The sequence below is a fragment of the Cyprinus carpio genome, chromosome A10 (assembly GCF_018340385.1).
Source record: "Cyprinus carpio isolate SPL01 chromosome A10, ASM1834038v1, whole genome shotgun sequence".
Taxonomy (NCBI): Eukaryota; Metazoa; Chordata; class Actinopteri; order Cypriniformes; family Cyprinidae; genus Cyprinus; species Cyprinus carpio.
In genome coordinates, this window is record NC_056581.1 from 10319982 (window position 1) to 10347431 (window position 27450).

General features: G+C 38.4%; 1 protein-coding gene across 9 annotated transcripts in view; it reads right to left on the reverse strand.

The window, feature by feature from the left end:
• Window positions 1-27450, reverse strand: part of LOC109097628 (autism susceptibility gene 2 protein-like) — a 336042-nt gene that overhangs the window by 185999 nt on the left and 122593 nt on the right. For all 9 annotated transcript variants that reach the window (XM_042765150.1, XM_042765153.1, XM_042765151.1 and 6 more), the window contains one exon: window positions 8650-8751. In XM_042765150.1, the coding sequence (XP_042621084.1) occupies window positions 8650-8751 (102 nt within the window). The remainder of the gene's footprint in view (window positions 1-8649; window positions 8752-27450) is intronic.

Consider the following 27450-nt stretch of genomic DNA (forward strand, 5'->3'; position numbering starts at 1 on the left):
GAAAATAATGGCTATGGATTAATTTGGCTAATTATCCTGGCTTGGGATATTAAGTGGCAGGTAAAGAAAAAGTGCCACACCTGCGCAGGGTTAAACATGGGAAGGCAGAGCAAGAAGGTTTGCTCTGTCCACCCCAAACTTAACTTTTTATTTTTCCCTTTTCAGGATGTCATGACGGACTTCATCAAACTGATTATGTGTCAGATGTATGAAATATATTGTGCTTGTTAACATGTTACATGTGGGCTGAGTGTTTCCAAAGAAAAACTGATATTAATAGCTTAAAAGCCTGAATAAAAAGGTCATGTTTCAGAAAGTATTTGATGATAGTGAGATACCTTGAAACAACACAGAAATAATTGAGCTGAGTTGAATTGAACTTTAGTGTATACCACTTATACGTGGTATACAGGGGGAAGAGGAAAGAAATCAGATGGAAAAAAAATAAAATAAAAAATAAATGATATTGATTGAAATTGGAATGATATGGGTTCTAGTCCTCTCACTCTACTGGTGTTATTGGGAAAATAGACAGCCCTCAGTCCACACGATTTTTTCCTCACAGGTCACTACATAAAGGATCGACTGGGTGATGAGTAAATGTGTTGTTTCTAACAAAAGCATTTTAAGATCTCCTATCACAGGTATAGGTAGTTCTTCTGATATCAAGGATGGTTTACTCCGCTAATCTGGAATGTCTGATGAGACAGCGATATACATGGCTTTGGTGTTCCTTGTCATTGAAAGGAGGAACATCCTGAGTTCACACCAGGTGTGCCTCTAACCCAGGCAGGGGCAGAAGAGTCCCTTAGGGGGACCAGCGAGGAGAATGAGCAAACTCAACTGGTGGCTTAAAAGCCCGCTGTTTGCTCCAACTGATTAAGATCCTGCCGGAATCAAGGGAAGATTGAGGAGCAACTCTAAGCAGGGAAAAGAGACTGATTAAATCATCCTGATCCTGACCTCATTCTGATACAGCATGGAACGAAGAGATTATGATGTGGTTTACATTTATCAGAAGATTTATTTTTTGTGTATTTGATTGACATTACTGATAATGTTGTTGTTCTAGTAGTTGACTTGAGTTACTGCATAGGTCTATAGCACTGATATAGACTTTAATAGAGTTAATTTGTTAGATTAACTTGATTTTTACAGTAGAATTATTAATAACACAAGCTAAAATTAAAAGTGCAGCACAAATGAGACTAGATGAAAAATTGGACCACCTCTAGAAGTCCACCTGACATTATAAACCTGAGAGCTATAGTAAGTCAGCAACCCAGCAGACATCCAGGTGACATTAGGGGTTAGTTATATTGGCCCGAATCTGACTGTCCTGGTTAAGGTCTCATACATTAAGCATATCCAGTTGGGGATAAAGAGGTATTTTTAGAAACCAAAGATGTGAACAATGTAATGAAAAGCATTTAAATGTTTGCAGTCTAATATATTATGTTTTGATAGAGAATTATGTGTAGGAAACCAGAATTTGTAAGAATAATACTAAAGAGTATTAGGCCATGGCTGCTTAACTGGTAATATGCCTGGCTGTACAGAAAGCTTGCTCACCTGTACATGTTCCCTTGTAAATATGGGTGAGGAAAATTGGCTAGATAATGCAGATACACCACACCCATTGCTAAGAACATGTAGTAGTGACTAGCCAACCATATTATTAAGATTGAGGCCAAGGAAAAGCTACAAGGCTTACAGTTACCTGCACTGCAAAATGAACAGATTATGTTTAAAGGACAAAATGTGTTATAGTGGGAATATTATGTTACACAGATAACCCTCATAATGAGGCGGATGGTAAATGTTTTATCAAGGTTGATTGATGCTGATTGATAAAGGTTTACTGAATATGTCTAGGAATGCTTAGGAATTATAAGGCAAGGGAAGTAGCGAACACTCAGAATGATTTTTGCCTTGGTTCGCAAGTTGGTAAAGGATGCTCGTGAGTGTGTTGATGAATAGAACTGTTGAATGTGCTGATCTTAAGTGGAATGAGAAAAATGCTGAGCTAATGTTAAGAGAAGGGGAATTGGGCAGAGAGCCTATGTTGTTTATTATATAAACAAAATGGGGGAACTGTTAGATTATATTATGCTCTCTGCCAGATGTTTTTGTGCCTCTCTGCAATCCCTCCTCCCTTCTTACTCCTTTTCTTCTGTCTTTGCTCCCTCCTCCCTTCTGTGTTCTCTTTCTATACCTCAATGTATGCACACACATGCATATTTCCTCATGAGTTCAGATGTTCAGACCAGGACGGGGGCTATAGGCCCGAAGGTTATTGAGTTTGGTCTGTCCTTCTGCTCAGAGTTGAAGTATCCTTTGCCAAGAGTATGCCTAATATGTCCAGAACTTCCTGACCATACTTCCATTCTATATAACATACAGATGTACGGGCTCTAGAGGCAGCAGGAGGGAAAACCCCTTGTTTTCTAGACATTCCTATATGGTGTAGTGTACAAATGCTTATTGGATAAACCACTACACCACCCCTTGCAATGTAACTATATAATGTGTGAATGTAATAATAAACGGGGAAGAAGTTTGTGAGCAGACTAAAAGGCTTCATGTTCATTAACTTCTTTCCATGAGCTCATGTAAGGACTGAGAATGGTCGGACGGCATCGAAAAGATAAAGACAGAATTATGTGTTATTTAACAATTATATGATATAAATCTGCTCCAGCGGCCATAATTACAGGGTGGAGATTGTTTTACCACATGACAAAAGAATCCCCAGCACAGGCAGAACTAATAATCTACAGCCACTAACCACAACGCTGGATTCAAATATGTTTATTGCAGAATGGCAAGAGGGCTACAAATCCTCGCAAACTGCGAGAATGCCCAAGAGACCAAGAAAAAGAATGATTTTTCATAACACTGCATTTAGGGAACATTTAGATGAAGTACTGGAAACACAATCATAAATAAACTAGCTGCAATGTGTTTGTAGTCAGTATTATTGCTTCTCACATGGATAGACAAATGTGAATACAAAAAAATATGGAAATGCAACCATTTCTTTAATTTACGTTAACCTTAAAATTGACTAAGGTTGAATTCTGTATATGAATTCTACTCTTGTTCCTTCAACCTCAAAATTAGGTCTGTCTCACCTATTATGAATAGCACTGCTGAAATTATTAATCTGAATTTATACCTGAATTCTTTATTCAAACTGAATTCTGATTCTGTTCCTTCAAACCCAAAATCAAGCCTGTCTCACATTTATATCTAAATAAATCTGCAACAGACTTTCAGAATCTGTTCATTTACGCCTTAAAATCTGGTCTGCCTCACCTCTTATAAAAAGCACAGCTGAGATTTTGAATCTGAATTGAGATCTGTATCTAAATTGAATTCTGATTATGTCCCTTCAGATTGAAAATCAGATCTGTCTATTATCTATCTATAGTGAATGGCACTTCTGAGATTATGATTCAGAATTATCTTGCATCCTAACTGAATTCTGATTCTGTTCACACTCAAAATCAGGTTTGACTCCTCTATTCTGAATAGCACTGCTGTGATAATTCTGAATCTATATCTGAATTCTGAATTTAGATCTAGTCTGACTAGAACACAAATCTGAATTCTAGATATGAACTCTAAATGTATTCACTCTGAAAATCTGCAGATTTCTCTTATGTATGTGTGTGCGTGTTGAAAGTATATTATTAACACTACACACCCGACCCCCACGCAAGACACACCACTAAACAGGCCAAACTGCCACCTGACCCTCAATGTAAATATTTCATTGCTCTGTCTCCGTTAAGACTGCACTGAATGATGAATGAGCAATAAAATGTGTTACCCAGAAATCCCAGAGTACTGTCACTATGGCGACCAACGAGCAGATAATGTCATCACTTTACCTCAGTCTCTTTTTACTGTCTGTCTGTGCCTCTCTGTGTCAGATTAGCAGGCTGTAATGAGAGTTAAAGAGCCGCTTTAGGATGGTCCTTCGGTAGGAGGGACACTGCAGTGACGATGATGTTAAATTAACTGTCATATTTAAGCCTTTTAGTTTGGTTTTGCTCCTGGCTCGGACTGACCTCATTATTGTCTCCTGCTTTGTCTCTCATCAGCAAGATGGTGACGGGTGGGCAAAGGCACCAAACGCTCAGGGGGCACGATGTGTCCGTCCCCCATCCCTCTCGGCAAACACACACACCCACCAAAAGAAAAGCATTAATGTGCTGTTTACTGGAATCCAGCGCCCTGTAATTGCCAATTTATTTGATAGGCAGCCGGATAATGATGGCATTTCACTCCTGCCGCAGAGACTAAACACATGTGTGTTTAATTCGCCTGTCTCCCCCACACATCCCCTTCTTTCCGCTTCCCTTTGCCCTGGCCTCCAGCCACCCTGCCTGGGGAAACCACGCCGCCATGCTGGCTTCAAACGCAACTGAAAGGGGACCCAGGGCTTCGGAGCAAATACAGCAAGCCTGCCAATTTATCCAAGGTTTGGGGTTACCACTGGCGAGAACAAGGCTGATGCACCATTTGTAGCTTAATGAGTTGGCAGTGCATGGGGACAGGGGGAGAGAGGAGAGGGAGGAGAGAGGGTGAGGAAAAGAGGAAAAGAGGAAAAGAAAGGGGGAAAAGAGAGCAAGATGTCCTGTGTGACCTCTTTTGACCCAGCTTCCTCTCCGTCAAGAGAACATTAACACCAGGCTCTGTCTCTCTCATTTATTTTCATCAGTGCAGTGGAAAGGAGTACGAAAGAGAAGACATCATCAGCACACTGCCAAACAGTCTATAACAAGCACGAATAAAACTATAAACACTTTTACATGTCAAAAATAAAAATAGAACCTCTCCCAGTCCTGAATTTTCATTTTAGAAAATAAATGGAAATGGGGGGGGGGGGGACATATTTTTAAATAATTACCATTATTCCACCTGAATGTTTGCTCACTCAATGTGTTCGTGATTTTACAATTGATGCATGTGGTGAATTTCATTTGTATTGCTAGGAAAATGCTTACAGAAATTTTAAATCTCACAACATGGTCCAATGGAGTACTTTCTGTTGTTCAACAGCCTATGTTTAGTTTGATTTTAAACTTTGAATTGAATTGAATTAAAAATAAAACTTGAAAACTAAAGTCCAGTCAGATAAAATTTTGTGTTGTTCACCAAATCTCACCAACAGGCCAAATTTTCACTATTCAGGGAATTGAACACTCATTCTGACGATCTTGGCATCAAAATGCAGCTAGATGGATAATTTTGTATTAATATTTTACACCCATAAGATGTTGTGTAGGCGGGTGATCATCTTCTATCAGTGTGAGCGTGTGCTGCCTGTGTAATTTTGATGTGTTTACTAAAAAACCTTTCATTAGCTAACTAAAATTTTGCACTGGTAGATCATCCTTTGTACAGAATATAACATGGTGCAGTGTGCTGGTAAAGTAGACGGCTTCATTGATTGCTTGTATTGCAAGCACGATGTGGCGATGTAAAGCCATCCGCATGTCATATTGAGAGAGAGAGAGAGAGCGAGAATGATTTCGAATTACTGATTTGATCTGTTCATCTGTGTGGATGGAACTTCATCCTATTGTGCATCAATGTTTGTGGGAATTTCCCGCAGAACTTTGTGGGAATGAGTAAAAGTATGCACAATACCTGCAATTCTGTGCCAAAATGTAGGCCCTGCTCTCCATATCTGTTATCTAGTACCTCTATGTTGGTATGAAGTGGCTTTTTTTACGGTGTGACTGTGAATAACCTGCTTCCACAACCCCCTCAGGACTGGGGTGCTCTACTTTGAGTGTGACCCTGAGAAACTGCTCAAGCAAAAAAAGGATCTCCAGCACCTTTCAGCACTTCCTGTTTAGAATACTCAATTAATTCACAGAGAAATGCACTTACCAAAAAATTAGGCATATTAGTTTGATGAGAATGCGAATGAGGCTGGGAAGACCAAGAAGGTTCAAGTTATCAAGTAATTTTCAATTCTAGTATCTTTCTACTACTACTTCTAATTTTCAATGTTTTGTCAGTTAAAGAAAAAAAAAAAGGAATGACGTTGAATAGACTATACTTTAATCACTCACAGCCTCACTTTTATCATGTCAAAATAAAAATGTAATGTATTAACCTTAAACTTTTCAGTTAGAATTAAGACAATACACATCTAAAAATATTTTAAAAATACATAAATAATAAACTGTTCTTATTAATTCTATAAATAATAAATGAATTGTTTATTATTTTATTTTTAACTTTAACTTGATTCTTGAAGAATAGTTCAGGCAAAAATGAAAATGTTGTGATATTTTAATCTTCACCTCTACTGGAGCTCAAATCTAGCCTGCAACCAGATTAAAACAAATTCTACTACTACTACTACTAAATTCTACTAAGAATAACAGCATACAAGAGATAAGGTGAGTAGATGATGACAGAATTTTCTGTTTTGGGTGAACTACCCCTTTAAGACTCAAGTTAAAACCAAGCAGCAACCTCCCAATCTCTCTCTCCTGAAGCCAACAAGGAAGTGACAAAAATTGCAATTTATCGTCTGGTCGCTAAAGGCTGGCTCCAAAAGGGAGTCAATCCCATAGACTCCCCATGTTAAAATGCCCAACTTTACAGCAATAAAAACATGTTTGCAGCCTGGAAGCTAATTTTGCCCTTCCTGACAACTGTGAGGGGGCTGAATTTTTTTATAACTCATCTGTTTAAATTATACTAAGCCTTAAAGTTCTGTATAATTAAGAGCGTGGCCACTTGAGTGACAGGTGGATTGCCACTGCTGACACTGCCGTCGAGCTAGGGGGGTGTGGCTTCAGCAACCAGCTCCCGCCTTTTTTCCCATTTTCGATGATCCGGGAGAGTCATGGTGACGCACTGCCAAGATGGCGACATCCCGCTAAGCCCACTTTGAGCTTCAAAAATGCTCTTCAGAAAACTACGGGTGACGTCACGGACACTACGTCCATGATTTTATACAGTCTATGGTTAAAACCAATTACACACAACACATTCTGCATATCTTTTGTTTAGTCTCTAAATTTATTTGTTTACCCTATTCCACTTACATTTCTTCTTTTCCTATCTCCCTTTCCTTCTCCTGGTCCCCCTCTAATGCTTTATCTTCGGTCTTCTCTCTCTTCCCTGACGAGGGGCTGCAGGTATCATTTCAATTTCTGATGTCAACATCAAATTACTTATTTCATTTCATGCCTGGCCAAGCATCCTATAGCTACACGCAGGAGCAGTTGTGCTCAACTCGTTTTTTCCGTGTCTGTTCCGACGACTCGCCTCGCCCTCCAGCTGACAGCTCTAATTATGCCCGATATCTGATAGTGCCGGCACACACTCGCACGCTCACATCTCCACTGTGGGAGCCAAGGCTTGAGGTTTGAAGAGGGCCTGCGCCAGACTGTCTGAGCTTCCACATGAGCCTGTATATAAGATCCATAAACAAGGATAACATAACTTTCAGTGCAATGTAAACTGTATAGACTGCCTTTACATGGTTGAATGCAACTTTAAGAGGGTTATATATGGCTGTATGTGTGTAGAATATGTGATAGTACAATTTTGAAAAGGCAATAATTATTGTCATGCAAGGGCTGAATAAAGAAATACAACATACAACATTACAATGCAAAGTTTGAACAAATATAACACACTAATGGCAGATCATCTCACTTTCACATTTCCATTTTGAAATAGTAGATTTGGAATTCCAGTGCTTTAAATATGTGCCATGTGTTTTTATAGTAGATCACTGATGTCCAAGCATGGTCACTGGTACATTTTTCACCATGTTACTTCCTGTCGTCTCCACTTCTATGGTGTATAAGCAATGTCGCGCTTCAGCCTGAGTCTCCACTGAAGCTGCCAGCTGAGTAAATAGGATGTTCTTATCGCCACCCGAGCACAAACACATACCAGAGTCTGCAGGCCTGAGGGTGCAGACAGCCTCTACCTCACACCCTGACAACACAAGCACACACACTGAGCTCAAGAAGAGCTCTTAAAACACTCCTATTGTTCCTGTTGGCTCTGGGCCTTGTCAGTTTAGACCAATGGAGTGGATAAGAGAAACCATAAAACACTGTTTAAATATTGAACCTGGTTGCTCTTAAGAAAAAGACAAAGAAGAAAAGCCACCAACTGACTGATAATGATCAGGTGTCATGACAGTTATTGTAGGGAACCAGGCCTACCTTAACTCAGGAGTTAAAAATATATTTTCTGGTTTCTCAAACATTCAAGCAGTATCTAATATCAACAGCAATGGTGAACTTCTAAACTATACGCCAGTTCTGAAACATTTTGCATATTATTTGTGACCATTACAAACGCAGGGTTCTCACAACTCAAAGGAACAATTTGCTAACAAACCAGACGTGCAGTGCAGATGGAACATTTTAAAGCAGTACATAACTAATATATATATATATATATATATATATATATATATATATATATATATATATATATAAATATATATAAAATAGAAATTCCATGACTCTTCCAGACATGGAAAACACATTTCAAAAAAATCCTGTATATAAGCATTACGGGGGAGGAAAAAAAAGCACTAAATGAAGTTTTTTGTTAGTATGGCGAATGATGCACAGATTTGATTGGACTCACGTCTGTCAGTCTATCTCTGGAGCTGCTCCGGATCGAGGGTTTGGATTCTCCACTCACACTCTCGCTATCGCTCTCTTTACAGTTGTTCTGGCCCGGCTTCAGCTGGAAAACACAAAAACAGCAAAAAATGAACAGTCAGATCCAGCAAGAAGAGAAAAGGCACTAAAAGTCATAATGGCCAGAGAAGAGACAATACTGATGCTCTCTGGATCAGAATACAATAATCTATTAGAGCTATGTAACTAAAGAGATTATATCTGGATAGGGCCCAGACCACAAAACCGATGGAAACAGCTCAGTTATAGGCAGCTACTGGATGTACACTACTGTTCAAAAGTTGAGTCTGTTATGCTCACCAAAGCTGCATTTCTATATGTATCAAAAATACAGAAAAACAGTAATATTGTGAAATTTTATGGTAATATAATTTAAAATGTAATTGATTCCTGTGATGGCAAAGCTCGATTTTTTAGCAGCAACAGACTTTAGTCAGGTTAGACGCCATATTGAATTGATGAAACTGAGGCTGTGGAGGATAGACTTACAGTCTTTAAAATACCACATGCTGTATAAAAGTCCTATATCATGTCATTTTCATTACTCAGAACTTTAATATAAATAAGAGAGCTTTGGTACAGAGAGTAATGTACAGCTCCTGACAAGGAACTAAGGAACTGCCATGTTCTTGGGAAACTGAATAAAACAAAAATCAAACAAAAAAAAAATAAAAAAAAAAAAAAAAACAATAAATAAATAAATAAGTAAATAAAGTTAATAGATGCATCACAAACAAAATGCCTTTTCTGTGACATCATCAACCTGTTTGGCTCTGGCCACTGACATCCATATGATTTCAGCCCCTGAAGCCTGACTTCATCTCAAACTTAAGAGAAAGATAAATAAAACCCAACCGAACCACATCAAAAGCCGTTTTCCGTTCAGTAAGCCACTCTCCCCATGCAAGAACCAGAGATTCACAGCAGGTGTCCTTCAGCAGACTAGAAATCATAAAGAACAAGAGCAGAACATCTGAGCCCCAGTAAAGTCTGAAGAACAATGCCATACTCCCGGGACCTAGCAACTGTCGTCAAGGTCTGCGATTTACGCCGTCTGAAGCTTCAGCATTCAGACGGTTGTTTCCGTACCCTTCGCCCTGCCAAAACCCGCCGCCTTCACCTCTCAGCCCATAAAAAGCCTGTTTTATGAGTCGAGATGAGTAGTAAATGACTGCAGTGTCACTTAATGGAAAAAGCAGAGTAGGCCACAGCGCACTGGGGGGTTGTTCACCGAGATGGAGAGATAGATCGGCCCTCTCATTTCTTTTCCTATCTTTCCCTCCCAGACATTCTCTCTCTCTCTGTCTCACTCGCTCTTTCATACTTCCCCTTCACGTAGGAAAATAAAAACAGACTATTTGCGATAGTTCCTGACAAAGGCAGCGGGACAGGAGGGGGAAATAAGATGAGGGTCGGAGAATATCTCTTTTCACTGGTGCAGGCTGTGGGTTGTTAAAGGCGTACAGGCGGGATAAGGGACTGCGGGGAAGAGGGCCCTTGAGTAAAGCACATAATTAAAATGAAACTGTTCCTTTTCTGTAGCCATTAGCTATGTGAAAGGATCTCTCTCAGAGGGAGAGCTCAGTGACTCCAGGCAGAGACGCTTGCTTCTACCAGAAGGCCAACGTGATAAGAGGCCTGCACTGCTCAGAGAGAGAGAGAGAGAGAGAGAGAGAGAGAGAGAGAGAGAGAGAGAGAGAGAGAGAGCATGCAAAAGAGAGTGAGAGTTGGCAATGACAAAAAGGAGAACAAGGAACTGTAAAGTCTGAAGTTAAACAGGTCATCTAGGTGCATGTATGTATGTGTGTTTCATTTCTGTTGAGAAGCAATGCACTGAATGACTGCTTTTCTTATATGCATCTACATCTCATTTTCAATAAGCTGCCTCATTAACTTCGTCTAAACTTCTACCTCAAGGAAAGTGTATAACCCAGTCAAGGTCAAAGAGTGTTCTGCCTTCATTTAGACTTTATAAAGCATCTCAGACGAGAGACTCATCACCAAATGAGAAAAGCAGATAGCTGTAAAGTGCAGGTATAATCCATTCGATCAGCTCTTAACAAATTTGGCTGATAATCCTCTAAAAAATCCTTGGGCTCTGTGAGATGTAAAAATGTGGTTCTTAATTCAAATTTCAAATAACTCAGTGTGATGGCATTAGAAGTACTAAAGGTTTTCACGTTTTTCACACTTTATTCTCAACTTAAATTGGCATTCTGCTCATTTAAGCTCAAGAGAAACATATAAAAGAGGAAATAGTATTACCAGCATTCCTGAAAAAAGCAAAAAAAAAGCAAAAGATAAGGCAACATACATATAAATAAACTAAATTAATTATAAATTATTAAATAAATAATAAAAGGACAATGAATAATAATCTAATCAAATACACATGGTTTAAACATAAATGTATTTTAAAAACTACTGTAAACTGTAAAAATTCTGTTTTTAATAGGCCTATCTCATTTCATTTCTCATTAAGCTTTTAAGCTCATAATCTAATATGGATAACATTTTGTGCAAGCCTGTTTGTTTTCATTAGACTTATTAAAAACATTTATTTTAGAGTGAGTGTGTTTGTGTTTGTTTATTTGATTTTCATTTAACCAACTTCGAGCATTTATTTCAACACAAACTTGGCAACAGCTGGTTCATTTTCAATAAGTGATTCTGGGCAGAGAGCTTACACTGGTTAAGAGCTCCTGATAAACATTTAAATAAACAGGTTTTAGATCAGTATTGGCCAGTTAAAGTGACAAGAAGCTTGTAATAGACACTGGGTGTTAAAATCCTGGGCATTTATAGTAATATCAATTATTATATGGCTCTCTTAGAAGATTTAGGAGACGATTTCAAAAAATTTGGAAAAGTTAAAGGAATTTTTGCATGATGCAGGACAAGTTTTGTACTCAGGATTAGAGTTTCTGTAGAAAAAGCATCTCTAAATAAATAACTACCAGGAAGCATGCTATTCTCCATGTATGTAAATAATGCAAATGTCTATGTAAAAGGTGGTGCATATTTATTTACTCTGAGTTGAGATTAACTATTAACAAAGCTATTAAACTCAGATAGTACTTTTACGTTTAACCAGTTAAGCAGGTACACCTTTTACTGGGATTATAAGAATTGCAAAGCAATGTGGAGATTTGTTATTAGTTTCCCCATTTCAATACCACTTAATGCCTCTTAAATAACTTTTGAAAAATGAACAAGTACTTTTTCCTGAAGGCATGCAGGATATTTCTTATGAGTTCTCGGAGTAATTTTTGAAGAGATTTGATTAATAGAGACGTTAAATAAAAAAGTGCAATGTGGGTAGCCGCGATAAATTACCATCATCAAAAAGTTCAGTGCCAATCGGGTTTCCACCCACAGTCAATAAATCAGAAAGCTCAAGCAGTTCTGTCTATAAACCTCTGTCCACACATCATCCATTATCTCACTAACTCTAAAATTAGTCTGAAGTCTAGACATGTAAAGTATGATATCTATTGTATTCATTTTTATTGCTCCCATGCTCATTCTGGCACTATTCTGCTTGGTTTTGGCATATGATCGTTACCTACCACTGCTCGCTAGATTAACTGTCATAACAAACTTAATGCAGTTTCTTGTAAAAATGATCTTTCTTTGGAAAGCAAGCATCTCCCATATGTATGTGCATGTGAGTGTGTACATAAAAACGTTGTTTATGAGTGTGTATGTGTGCAGATGGGGCGTCTGTGGGTTTTCACAGTCTTTCTTGTGCAATCATAATGACGTTAATGAAGACTGACAGCTCCACCAGGTTGCACCATAAGGATAAACTCCTTTAACAACCCTGAGAGCAGAGCCTGAGTAAAGATTCCCCCTCCAGAAAGATAACAAACAGATGGTTTTCATATTCCATCAACTAATTCCTCAACAATTAAAAACACAGTAAGACATTAGCATCTAATGAAACATTTAAACTACCAGTAAGTGCATCTGCCATTAATTTCAACACAGTAAGTTCTTGTTTTGCCTCAATCTGTTCCCTGTTAGGGTTGATTTCTCCCTCCCCCTGTCTGAGTTTACTGAAGTATAGAATTAACAACTGTTTTCAATAAGCAGTCAGCATGATTCCCTGGCACAAAAGCCTCCACGCTATTAAAGATTAATTTATGCTGCCAAGGCTTTGATGTGAGGCAGTAATGGAAAGAGCCTTCGTTTTGCCTTCCTCATAAAAAGGTCAAAGAGACCTGCACACGTTAACCCGGCTCTCGCGATCGACCACGAAAGAAAGTTAGTTGTCAATGGTTGTTTAATAGATAGCACAGTTTTATAGTGCTGTAACCACATTGCACTTAGCGAGTCCATCTGTGAGAAAACGAAGGTAGTTTGTTTCCAACATTGTGCAGGAGGAGGTCAAGCGTAACAGCTTTTGACTGCATTATACTGATAGGAAATCACATTAATTCACACCAGCGCTTTGTGAACAAGTTCTGCTATACAACAAGACTTTTTATTTGAATTTACTGCGATTTCACCCTGGCGCCCGCACCGAAGCTACACATCTATTACGAGCACCGGTACAACAGTCCATAAGCCTAAATGTATTTTATAGGGACCGTCTCAAAGACATAGAGCACAATAGCTCAGAGTTTCCATATAACAGACAGTTATAATGGCTCTTTAAATGTGAAAGTGGGAGCGGCGGATTTCAATGGCACTCCTGGAGAATGGTGCCTTAATCTGAAATAATACAGACATACATTAAGCGCTTGCTTGTGAAAGCTATATTAGTTTATATCGGGATGGAAGCACTTGTAAAGAGGAGAACAGTGCAGCTTAAGGCAAGCGCTTAGATGAGCATCCATTCAAAGTTGTGATGAAACAGTGTGATGGTATAAGGAGATGGTGTGTTTTGCTAAGCATATTCGAGAGAAAAGAACCCACTGGAAGTACGAAACAGTACAGTTTTGGTAGAAATTCAGAGGTTCCTCAGAGGTGGAAACAAAGCTTGAGTAATGGGGTCAGCGTCCTTTGAAATCCTGACTAGACTCTTAAAATGGCGTTTGAAGCTTTTATAGGATTATCGTTAGCACATGTAGTCAATTATTTCCTTTGCCCACTTGCTGAAAAGTGCTTGCCAGTGTTATGATAAAATTTTACAAGTCTATTGAACAATTCCCACAGGCTTGACCCACAACCCGATGCAGTCATACACAAAGAACTGGCCTTTTAAACGGCGCCGTTTGCAAACCCCAATACCCTTTTAATCTAAAACCCTGCTTTGAACAGCTAGACTGACCCTTCGCTTCCAGTGGAAGCCCATGGGATTCTGTTGCTATTGGCTTCTGTTCTTCCTTAGTTACGCACTACAGCAGCTGTGGAGCTCGACAGTAATAAAACCTGGAACAATTTACCAGCTTTTATTGTTCTTCGGTGGCGTTTCAGCACAGCTAACCTGTCCTCCAAGGAACCAAAAGAGAGAGTGAGAATCCCACTAGAGCACCAATGAAAGAGGATCTCATTTACCTAAAAGCGCTTATAAATTTTTAATTTGCTTTAACAAGTAAATTAACAAGTCCCTCATTCGGGAAGTTTTATGGTTGCCTGCCACCGAGGGACAGCCATGAAAGCTTTATAGATAATCCACTAGTGTGCAGGGCTGCTTATAATAAATTGTCTATTTCCTTCTGCAGTCAAATCCCTGAGTTTCCAATGACTACACTTTAAATATCTCCCTCTCTGCTTTCTTTTCAGCACGGTATAATGCCTGTTTTAACATGGAGCAGACGGCGGCCCGTAGGGGGAGAATTATCCTGTTTCTTGTGGAGGTGACGAGGGTCTGGTCTATATGAGTCAATGCTGGCTTACATTCAGTAGACAATGTTAAATACTCTAGCCTCCATCTTCATGCGGGTCTCTGTGATTGGCTGACAAGTTAAAGGGATAAGTTTGCCCAAAAATGAAGATTCACCCTCATGTCATTCCAAACCTCTTTGACTTACTTTCATCTGTGTAAAACAAAATAAGATATTTTGAAGAATGTTTAAAAAAATAAAAAAAATAAATCTAATATCAAATGAGATATCCAGAACAGCTTGACTTGATAAATAAAAATGTATTGTGAAATCATCATCATTAATTGCGTTGGTTTACCAATCAGCTGTGGAGTGATAACTGTAACACTCACATCTTCATGTAAGGCTGCACAATTAAATTAAAACTGATTTCGCAATATGGTTGAGTGTGATTATCAAATTGCATTAAGCTTTAAATAAAAATTTGCGCTGCGTGTGAGGTGTGGCAACTTGTGATCCACACAAACTCATCTTTGCATCTGCTTTGAGTTTGGGTTGCTAATAACATGTACAGTATGTGGGAAATCTCCTTGCAATTTTCTGCTAAAATAAAAGCTTGATGGTTTGATGTTTGAAAATGAAGAAATTAAGACAATTTACAATTATTTTAACAATTTACATTTAATTTACTATTCACAATATTGTTTTGTACAATTATTATTATTAATTGCATGTTTATGTAAATATATTTTTAGTATATAATATAAATATTGTTTTATTTTTCGGTGAAATATTACAATAATATTTTTTGTTTATTTTTTACATTTGTAATAATAAAATATTAAATAATTATTATTATTATTATTTTATAGTCATTGTAATAAAATAAAATAAAATAAAAATTTAAAATAGCTATTGCTATTTATTTAGAAAGAAGAATCACAATTCGATTTCTTGCTCCCATACTCTCATGGCATATTGCAGGAACACACGTCTGTATATAGGTCAGAAAACACAGAGCTTTTGACTTTGTTCCCAATTAGTGAATTAAAAGGCCCCGCATGAGCTTCCTGGACCTCCATCTGAGCAGTCTGGTTTTCTGGCAGCCAGCAGTAGTTGGATACCACTGTGAGCAGTTAACCTGAGTGAGCTTACCCTAAAGACAACAGTGCTTGACAGAAGGATGCAGGGGCCATCATAGCTGGTGCGGCACGACTGCAAATGTTCCATCATTGCTTAGACAGCAACTGTGTCATCTTGCCAACCCACGTGGCCTTGCTATGACCTCCTCAGCTCTGAGGGCCGGGGCTCTTAACCGCCGAAGACAAGCTGCCTGTATCGCATCCGATCTAAAGTAGCAGCCTGTCAACAGGGATCAGGGCTTGGGTCAGGCTAAGAGGCCTGTGTGGCTGTTTATTTAGGCTAACTTTACGCCTGAGTACGTACTGCGGCGTGCTTCCGCTCGCACATTGTCACGTTTATACTAGATGACCCTGTCCTCACAAAGGTTATATTCGCCACCTCTCTCCGTCAAAGCTCCAATCAGCATCTACATTCCCCCAAAGCCTCAATTTCATAGGTGACATCACATCCTAAATGTCAGCAGAAACAATTTTGTGGGAATATTGCAGCTTTCATCAGCATCTCTTTTTCCCCAAGGTGCGATCGCCATGGAAACATTCCAAGGCCCCCCCCCTTTGCGGTCGGTAAGCTCAAGTGACATGCGACGACCTTCGGTGACCTTGTCAGGCGCTGCTGTCATAATGGCAGGAGGGATCTTAACTGACGATTACCATTAGCTTTAACCTGCCTTTCATTTCACATGTGTGAGAATGCAGATGCTTTTAAGAAGCAAAAGAGAGCCGGCATCTCTCAACAGAGGCCTGAGGGTAAATGAGCCTTGAAGGAAGGAAGAAAAGAGAGATAGATGGAGTGAAAAAAGAGAGGTAGAGGTGGACAGGGAGTAAAAACAGGGCAGAGTGCAGTTTAAACCTCATAACTCACACAAACAGCAGCATTTACTCACTTTAGCTGTTGCCTCGAGGACAAACCTGAGGATGCATTTATACGGATATAAAACTTAGTGATGTACAATGACATTATAGACAAATCAATATGCTTTTAACATCCACCCTCTGCTTGTGCTCAGCACTACTCCAGTTCCACTCCTACAAATGGTTCTATAATGTGATGCTCCCGCATACTGATATATGGGGACAATTCCCAGATTTAATAATGAACTGAAGAGCAGAGGAGGGAAGTGGGATATTACGAGCGACCGGAGACTTCAATTCTCTTAGATCATATCTGAACAGCTAGTTATGGTGCTCAGAATAACAATAAAAGATGAAGTCGTCAGGCTGTGATCACCACACATATACTTGACAGACACGACTAGTCTAGGAATTGGTTAGCCAGACCCCGACAGGACCCCGTTTTTTTGGGGGAAGAATTCATATAAGATGTGTTTTTTCCATGCAAACTCTCTAGCTACTAAAACAGAAAACTGTCAGCACGCTATTTAAAAGCACAAGCATGAATATCAAAACATGATAAGAAAAAATAATTAAATGGTTAAATTTTAAAAAGAAATAAATTAAGATAAAATAAGAGAATAAGAATAAATAAAAATGATATAATAATAACAAATGCATAGATAAAATTAAAAAAAGATAAATAAAATAGATAATAAAAAATAAATATATAAATGATAAATAAATACACAGACAAAATAAGAAATAAGATAAAACATAAAATAAGAATTACATAAATTAAGATAAAACAAGAAAGAAAGAAAGTAAAATTCTAAATAAATAAACCAATTAGGTAACACTCTAAAATATCCATAAAAATAGGGCACAATGTGGTGTATTCACTTGAAGGAATTTTCTGTGTTAATTTTACGTGTTTGACCTGTATTTTGAATTTTCAACTTTGTGTTGTGTTTTAGGGTTAACGGAAATTAAGGTTAACTTGGCTGAAATGAAGCAAGTGAACTGGGTCTTGGAAGCCAAGTAGATATTTCCCAGAATGCAGCAGATGCGTAGAGGGCAGACCGTCACAGAGAAGCCAGAGAATTTAAGCTAGCAGGCCAAGTGCTTATCACAACATAACATTTCATCAAAGAAATCTGTGTGCAATTAATTACATTCCCAGGCTTCTGCGATCCGGCCGTAGTTGTTACTCGGCTATCGGCTTTCAGGGCTCACCATCTCACTAAGCCTCGCTCACGATGCCAAGTCACATCCCCCAACACCAGCCAGCCTCAATAAAAGAGAAGGAAAGAAATCTCCTCTCTTCTCAGCTTGCAGGGGCTCTCATTCCTCTTTTTTATTGCCATTTATTTTCCTCTAGGAATTCACTGCCAGTATATTGGCAAGCCTTCCAGTAGATGGAAGCAATGAAATTTAGTGCGGACACTTAACACCAGGTCAAGCCATGCGCGCGGCTCATGTGTGGCAGTAATATGATAAACAGGGGTATCTAGTGTGGTTTTTTTGTCCATCTGTCTATGATGAAAGTGCCCGGGAGAATGTGCAACACTGGTGTGGAATGCTGTTTATTAATCAGTTTCTATATTTATACATTCTTTATGGCTTATTTACATCTGTGGATGTAAACAGGTCAGGACCGGAGTGTCACCTAACAGCCCATACATACGTGCAGAAATCTCTAGCTGAGCACTAACAAGCTAAACAAACCAACGGAAATGGCTAATGGAGAGTTTAAGTGAACAAGACACAGCTTGAAACAAAATGGTGAATTATTACACAAGTAATGCTGCATCAAAGCATCTTTCTTAGTGCTGGAGCCGTGGCCTAGTTTGTTCGAATCCAGATCCAGTTTTTTTCAAATGCGGTTTGCCTCCATCATTTTATTCCATCTCTCCAGTATAATATAAGCATAAAAAACATGTAGGCGAGACTATACATTTTTGTCTGCCCTTATTATTAAAAAAGATTGCCTGTTTGGGATTAAACTCTTATAACCCTTGCAGTAAAATTCTGTGTTTGACTGACTGACACAATAACATTCACATATTATATATAATCACAGTTCAATAAAGCTAGATAAGAGCCACTAGCTTGATAGTAAATGTGGGTGTGTGATGTGTAAAAGCACAGGTTAAGTGCATAAACCACTGATATGAAAACATAAAACATACTCATAATGCAAAACAAAGCCATTCTATAATTTTAGCTGTATTGTAAAGACAATATTAACCTTTTCCCAACACAATGAAGGATTGTACAGCAGGAAGTAATGACTTAATTTGAAAAGATTTGATTGATTTACGAAAACTAGAGATGCACATATACTAAAATTAGCGTCAAACAGATAAAAGGCTGAAATAAAAAATAAATCTATACTATTTTGTCTAAACTGAAAATCATAAAAATAGATGACCAAGGTACTTGACACAGATCACATAAAACAAATAATAATAATAATAATAATAATATATTAAATGGCAACAAATCACAACAACAATCAAGAACTAAAATCAACTTTAAGTGAAAAACACTTCCAGAAGCAGTGAAAATCAATACATTTTGATGAAAGATTGTGAAAATATCATGTGGTTTTATTTCTTGTCATTAATGTTTAAACAAAAAATTACATCAAAAAATTAAGGTCAGAATTATATAAATATCTCATGATACTATTTATGAATTCTGTGGGTTGTGCACACTTTACTATGGGAAAACATGCACAAGTTATTCTCTAAGCGTCATACACACCATTAATTTCTTCAGGTGCTGTTTTTTTTTTTTCTTCTTATTTTTTTTACAGTTGCTTTAAAGATAAGCCATATTATAACTCAAGGCCCTGGGTGGGCCATTCTGGGAATATGGGACACAGGTGATCAGTGTGTGTTTCCGAGTTTACGATTTACACTGTGTTTAAAATAGCTTCCTGCTCTCATAGACCTGTCACCACCTACATCACAGACAGAGAGAAAACCAGGGCTGGGGACAAATCGTCCCACCTGTGTCAGCTACAAATTACAGCATTCCCAAGAGCAGTTCTTGCCTTGGCCCCATTCCCTCTTGCTTCATAGTTATGCCGCTATTTTGTGTCACATTAATATTCAAGTGTGAAATTATAACCAGAATGACAGAAGACAACTGTTTATTTGTTGACTCTCAAGTTTATCTTAACCAAGACCGTTATCGTCCATCTTTGACTGCTTGACCTTCTTAACCATGCATGTCATCTCTCTGTTTGTGTTTAGGTCTGCACTTCCTTTAGCGAATAATGGACTTCAGAACATAAATCACAGTCATATGCTTTTTTTTCAATCTCATGTTTCCTCTATTCAGATATAAACATTTATTCCCCTATATACATTTACATACACACCAGTGTTATTTTACATTGATAATAACATTGAGAATAATGCTTCTTAAGCAGCAAATCAGCATATTCGAATGATTTCTGAAGGATCATGTGACACTGAAGACTGAAGTAATGACTGCAGAAAATTCAGCTTTGCATCACAGGAATAAATTACATTTGAATATGTTCAAACAAAAAACAAGTTAAATGCAGTTTTGGTAAGCATGTTTGGAACAACACTTCAATACTAAGAAATTAAGTAAGCAATTAAGGTCATGTGAACCTGAAACCATCCCAATACAAGTCTTCCTTGCATTATTCCTATAATTTAGTCGGCTAGTTATTCAAGCAACCCTAGTTTTGAATAGCGAAAATCTAGTTTTTCAGCCAAACATTTCTGTTCCTTTGCCGCCAGGCAATGTCAACCTTCATCGTCTCTGTCTGCCCATGATAGGCTTTTCTTTTTATTATTATTTTTTTTCTTTACAGGCTCTTAGGGCCACAAATTTCAACCAAAGGAAGGCAATTATGAGACTAAAATTACTTCCTTACTGTTATCAATCCACTTGGTGGGCCAGGGGACTGGTTAAAAGCCACCATGTAATGGGGCTCAGTTAGACTTTTCTCCTGGGCCTCCGCCAAGGCTGCTAACCTTGCTATTAAAGGCCTCGACAAGCTTTGTCAATGCAATCTGCTGCATGCTTTGAGTGACAAGCGATCAATACTCTCCACTCTCTGGGGTCATCGGTGGTGGCAGAGCCCTAAGTAATAACACAACCCTGGCTGCCTCCTCCAACTTAAACGCTTCCCCTGACACAATATTTCTTTTTTGTCTCTGAGCTTGCGAGCGAAATTTTCGTGCCAATCGAAAAAGGGAGGATGGGAGGAGGTGGAGGAGGAGAGAAATGGAAGGAGGGTCTGACAAATGGTTGTATGTGTGTGCGCGTGGATCGAGAGCGAGGTGCGGGGGAGGGAGGTGGGGGCGCAGAGAGCTCAGATAAATCGAAAATGACTGGCTGGCGAGTTGTAATCTGCCAGCGCCGAGCCCCCTGTAGCAACAAGCCAAATGAAAAAGCATGCTGACAGACCACAGAGATGGAGGGCCTGCGGTAGACTGCAGGAGGGAGGGAGTGAGCGAGTGAGTGAGGGAGGGAGAGCAGTGGAAAGGAGAAAGCAAGCGAAAGCCAAGCCAGAGATATTGTGAGGAGAAATGCTTGCTCTCATGCTTGACGGAGAGTATGCCGCACTGTCATATTCAATGAACTGCATCTGAAGTCATTTGTGGATCTGGAGGCCGATTTCTATATAATATGCAATAGAAACAAAGCTCTACAACAGGAAAATACATCTCAATTAGCCTGGTTTATATCGTTCTACCATTAAATATAAAATCAATTAACCCTGAATGCAATTAAATTTTTCTTATAAGAAGTGCTACTAGTGTTTTTATTGGGGTTACACACTCTAAATGCATCCATGGAGTAAAAATAAGCTCCTATATGCTCATTTCTCACCTGCTGTCTCTGAGAAGCGCACAATTTGACACACTCGCACACACTCACACCCACACAAAGGCAGCTGTCCTGTCCTCTACCAGCAGGTGGAAAACATTCTGACATCGAACTCCAACACAAGAGCTCCACCTACAGCAAATTCTGCTCCACCCACACTCCACACTCATCCTTCTTTGTCTGAACATGAAGATCCACCCATCTAGATGCTGCACGTTCTGTATTTACTGCACAGAGGGATGTCAGATCTGGGGCTGACCATTAATTGTAGATCATGGGGCCAGGATGAATGGGAATGTCAATTGCATTCCACCCCCTTCTCATTCTCATTTACTGTTCCCTTTCCACAATAGTATAACAAATTACTATACTACAAAAAGGCTGAATACTCCAGATTTGTAATTGGCCTTACAATATATATATTTACAGACTACATATACATACACACACACAAACTTTAATTATAATTAATTTTAATTTTAATTTATATATATATATATGATATATATATATATAGCTGTGTGTACATCATAAAAATGTTTTATATATATAATGTACAATATTTATTAAAATACAAAATAATTTATATTTCTCATAAAACATTCAGTATATATAATGTGTGTGTTTTAAAAACGTCCACAAAAGAAATGACAATAATAATAATAAAATCTTTTCATAGAGAGAAAATTTTAAAAATGCTGCAGTATAAAGAAGTATAAAAATTATATATTGTTTGTGTGTGTGTGTGTGTGTGTGTGTGTATCATACACAAACAATAACATTATTAATTCTTCATCAGCAGCTGGGTTATTTTTTCTGTCATGCATGTTTTACATTCTGTGCTCCAGAAGAATGAGAGCAGAATGAACTCCATTTGTTTTTCTGAATCCAAAGACAGGCTACCGAAGGATTGTGGGATGCGTTGACCCCTAGCCTGCATATCCTCAGCTCACACTGCAAGGTCAGACTGACTAACCGGCCTCTGAGACTCAGTCTTATCACTGACTCAATAACCTTGCCTGTAAAACAATACGAGACAGGCTAGTACACCCCCACCCCGCAAAAAAACTCAAGGCGGTGAGCAACACTCCAGACTAATACTGCACTTTCATAAGCTATTCACAAATTCATATGCATATCCAAACTCTCTCTCACACACACATATTTTTTTAACTTGAGGGGAGGAAGCTTTGCCATGTCATTCAGAACCACTCCTCGCCACGGAAAGTAAAGAGATGGCAGGAGGGATGTAAGTGAGAAAGGGCAAAACAGACAGAACAAATTCAGAGCAGGCGATGCCTCCTCCCGTTTTTTCCCCCAATTTCAGGACCCCATGGCTTCCCGGCGGATTGTGTCAGAGAAAGCCATCTCCTTCCCAGCAGGCCGTCAATTCCCATGCCTGGGCGCAACTTCCCCTCCTGCCGCCCCACTTCCTGGCTTCCCCCACTGCGCTATCTAGGAAATCACGGCCAATGGCAAACCATTTGTCTCTGCGGTATGTTCACTAAGCGTTTGATGCCCTGCAGAGGGACAGAGCAGGACACAAGCACATTTCCTCTCAGTAAACACAGCAAATGAGTTTTGCAACCCTGCAAGCGGCAATTTGGTGAAGGAATACAAAGATGGGAAACGCACCAATCAAAACTGTTTTGTGAGCCTGCATGAGGAAATTAGGTTTTGCTGTCATTTGAGATGCCCAGATAACTCGACTTAGTCAAAAGAGCATACAAAAGTCTTTCCTTGTTATATCAACACGATACTTCGGAAACAAAAAGAACACAAACACAGAATTTGAATGTAGCATAACCACACTTTTTCCTTTTGTCAGTAAAATAACAGTTTGTTTGACCTTTTCGGCAATGTTATTCAAGGATGAGTCTTGTACAAACATCCTCCACAGAGGCAGTCAGGTAGTTATCGGAGTTGAAAACTACACACAGGATTTCCAGCTCCATCAATGGCACGGACATGAATGCACGCCTGAGAGATAAGTGAGGCTTAATTAAGCTTTGTTACATCTAATGAGGGGTGAAAACAAACACATCATGCATGTCTGTGGACCTTGGCCGAGGCTGATAAGATTGACTGCCCTGCAAGTGACTGATATCAGCTTGACACGCTGTGTAAACATCAGAGAAGAGGATATATCATGTGTGGGTGTGTGTATGGTTAAGAGTTATGCATTTAAGATGTTTGGTGCTTGTATTTCAGAGCCCTGAACCTCTTATCATATCGCCTCTGCACACTTAAAGAAGTGTCTGTGATAAGCTGCAGTTGGCTGTGCTAAAACATGATTTACAGCTCCTCATGATAACTCTTTTACTGCCTCTGACAATTTAGGATTTACTGCATTATGACACTATTCAGAAAGTTAATCAAGGCTTTAGTGCAAATAGAGCCACTGAAAGGAAAAAAAGTGCACATACACACATTATGATAATACCAATCCTGGTTTACAATATTAAATGACAACAGGATATGCCACTCAAATGTCAAAATATTTAAATGTATTTTTCAGTTAAAAAACTGAAAGATTAAAATATAAAAAGAAAATAATTATATTTTATACATGATATAAAACAATTACATAAAACTGCATATTATATAAAAGCACTATATAATATTAATGCACAAAAATATGAAATATGCAAAATATAAAATATGAAAAATAAAAAAGATGGTTATATTAGGCTACATTTTATTTGTCTTCCATGTAGCCTTGCTTTCATCAGAAAAATTTTTTTTTTTTTTTAGGGATCGGGAAAATCATTCTACACAGTTTTATTTTAACTTATGATTATGATTTCCAAAGACTAATAAACCATGCACAATAACATTACGGACATATTTTAAGGGTGGGTCCGTTTGGATTTCAGATCCTATATTATATATAAAAACATTATGATATTGTATTATATAATTAAATTGCAATGCTTCTGAATGACTATTGGAGATGAATAAAGAGTAAAATACAGATTTGACTTCTTCAAGATTTACAATAAGAAAAAAACAATAAGAAAAACACAAACACACAAGACGTAAGGTGTACTGTACACACCACGGCCTCTGCCCTGGGCTTGCACTAGAGGAAAATGAAAGCCAATTGTTGTATGAATAATGCAGAAGCATGCAGAATGCAAATGCAGGACACACAGGATTTATTTTAAAGCCTAGAGCCACAAACAGGGATTTAAAAAGAAAGCAATTGAAAGAAATATGAGGTGCACACACTAAGGTGCATGTGATCTTATATAGGGGTGAAATTTAACTTTCTGATGAGAAAAAAAAAATCATTCTGAACAGGGTTACACTGAGTTAGTGTTCATATAATAGTACAACCAATAATGCTCTACTGCAAAAGCTCTTGTCCTTGAGATGCAGTGAACACACAGAGCATTAGAGCATTGTTCCTGCTGAAATCAGTCAAACTTGCCTCTATAACATACAGAATGTGTCTGTAGTCTGTGTACGTGGATATCAGGTATCTGCAAAGAGGATGTTACCACTCTGCTGACCTCTAGGTGGTGCTACATGATCACTGATCAGATCAGGGTTAGGCAGAGGATGATGAGGCAGGATGGAGAGGAACACAGGGACAGATATACACAGAGAGAGGAGTATAAAATAAGCAGAAAATAAAAGTCAGCCATAAGTCTCATGGGTTATTTCTATTCTCTTAGAGCGAGCATGGGTAGATATAAATGTGCCTGTGAGGCAGATAGAGAGACAGAGAGGAAGGAAGAGAGGTGTGTCATTGCATACAAATTGCTGTCCTACAGAATAAAATTTAAACCACATTCAAAAATGTAAGGTTAAGGCTCAACTACAAGGAATTTATCCTAATGCTGTGGAAGTTCAGATATATACTTGCCCTGCCAACAATTCCAAGATGGACTACCCTGAACTTACATCGCAACAAACAACATACCTACATCACACGTTCTAACACCTCTTCAAACAAAACCTACTTCACGCGAGACTACTCTTCTCCCCGGAGCTTACAATGCTTACAATGCTTACAATGCTCAGCACCCGGAATCTGGAGACTACAGTTTTAAAAAAAACTTACACTAGCGCATCGTTTCGCTTCAGAAGGCCTTTATTAACACCCCGGAGCCGTGTGGAGTAGTTTTATGATGGATGCAGTTTTTTAAGCTTCAAAAACAGGGGCACCATTCACTGCCATCATACAGCTTGGAAGGGCCAGGACAATTTTAAAACTGTGATTATGTTCATTTGAAGGAGGAATGTCAGATACGCCCTAGGGTGCCCTGAGGGTGAGTAAATCATGGGCTAATTTTAATTTTTGGGTGAACTATCCCTTTAATAGTTACTGTCAACTACTTGGTTACCAACATTCTTCAAAATATCTTCTTTTTGTGTTCAAAAGAAGAAACAAACCAGTTTGGAACAAGTGGAGGGTGAATAAATAATGACAGAGATTTCATTTTAGAGTGAACTATCCCTTTAAAGCTTAGAGACTTACAAGGTGTGCTGGGATATTACAAATCAAAGGCTTTTAAACCACACAAAGATCCATTCTAGGTTCAGCAGTGATATTAAATTAATATACAGATATGCAGAGCGACCTTAGAGTCCTTATTCTTCTTCTCCCTCTCTCTCCTTCCTCCTCCTGCCCCCCCAGTTCCTTGTATAGCTGCAGGCTAATTGGTGCGATTTTAGATAATTATTATTAAAACCAGAGCAGCGTGGGCGCTTTGGCAGATAATTCCCCGGAGGAGGAGGGGTCCACGTACACTAAGAGCGCCAATCAAGGCTTGGCATCACGCAAAGCATTTTCTTTGTTTTGCTCTGTGCTGCTGGAGCATGTTATAAGAGAGAGAGAGAGAGAGAGACAGGGAGCTCGCACACACCGTTACACTTCAAAACAAACACAAATGCAGAACAGATGCAATGTACATACACAGACAACTGTACAGCACCGCACCGTTAAGTTGACTATATCACAGACAGATGCCTGGTCATCTGCTCAACAGTAATGTGGCTCAGCTCTCCAGGTTTCTTAGCATCCAAAACTTCAAAGCTTTATTTCAATGACCACACAGACAGCTACTCACACACCAGCATATTCTGTTCTCACATACAAACGTGAAGACTTCATCCAGGTTTATATACAATACCGCTTAAAAGTTAGATTTTTTTAAAGAAATTAATACTTTTATTCACCAAAGATGAATTTAAATGATCAAAATCGAGAGTAAATAAACTTGTTACAAAAGACTATTTCAATTAAATGTTGTTCTTTTTAACTTTCTAGTCATCAAACAATGAATAGAAAGTTTCCACAAAAATATTAAACTTTTAAGTTGTCCACACTGAAGATAATAATAAACATTTCTTGAGCAGCAAATCAGCATATTAGGATGTTTTCTGAAGGATCATGTGACTGATAACTGCAGTAATGAGTGGATTAATGGATTCTGAAAACGCCACTGCAAATTATCATCAGAGGAATACATTTTAAAATATACTTAAATAGAAAACAGCTACTTTAAACTGTAATATTTCACAATATTACTGTTTTTACTGTATTTTTGATCAAATAAATGCAACCTTGGTGAACATAAGAGACTTCAAACATAAAAAAATAAATAAATAAATCTTACCGACTCCAAACTTCGCATGCTATGAACTGAAGGTCCATACTTCATAGCAAGCACAGTAGGAGTGTGCAGTAAGACAACATACAAGAATGGAAAATTCTATATCATAATTACATCCTGACACATAAAACACATTTTTTGCATACTATTTACATTTGCAAGTAAGCATAGTAATAAAGCGATTGATTGAACATTCCTCAATTAAAGGTGAAATGTGTAATCTACACACTATCATCACCAAATGGAACAACATAATTGCTTTTTTTACTTTTGAAAAAGAAAAAAAAAAATGGACATTTTAAAAAGGCTTTACTGCAGTGCAAGTGCTTGACATTTCATCAGCTCACCAGAATTAGTGTACCATCTGGACATCTTTAGAAAACGTCTTTGGATTTGCTATGACATGGGATGCATTAATCAAATGCTAAAAAGTACAGCAGTATGCAAATTAGGATGCAGCAACTTACACAAACTAAAAGATGGAAGCATGAGTTTCCCC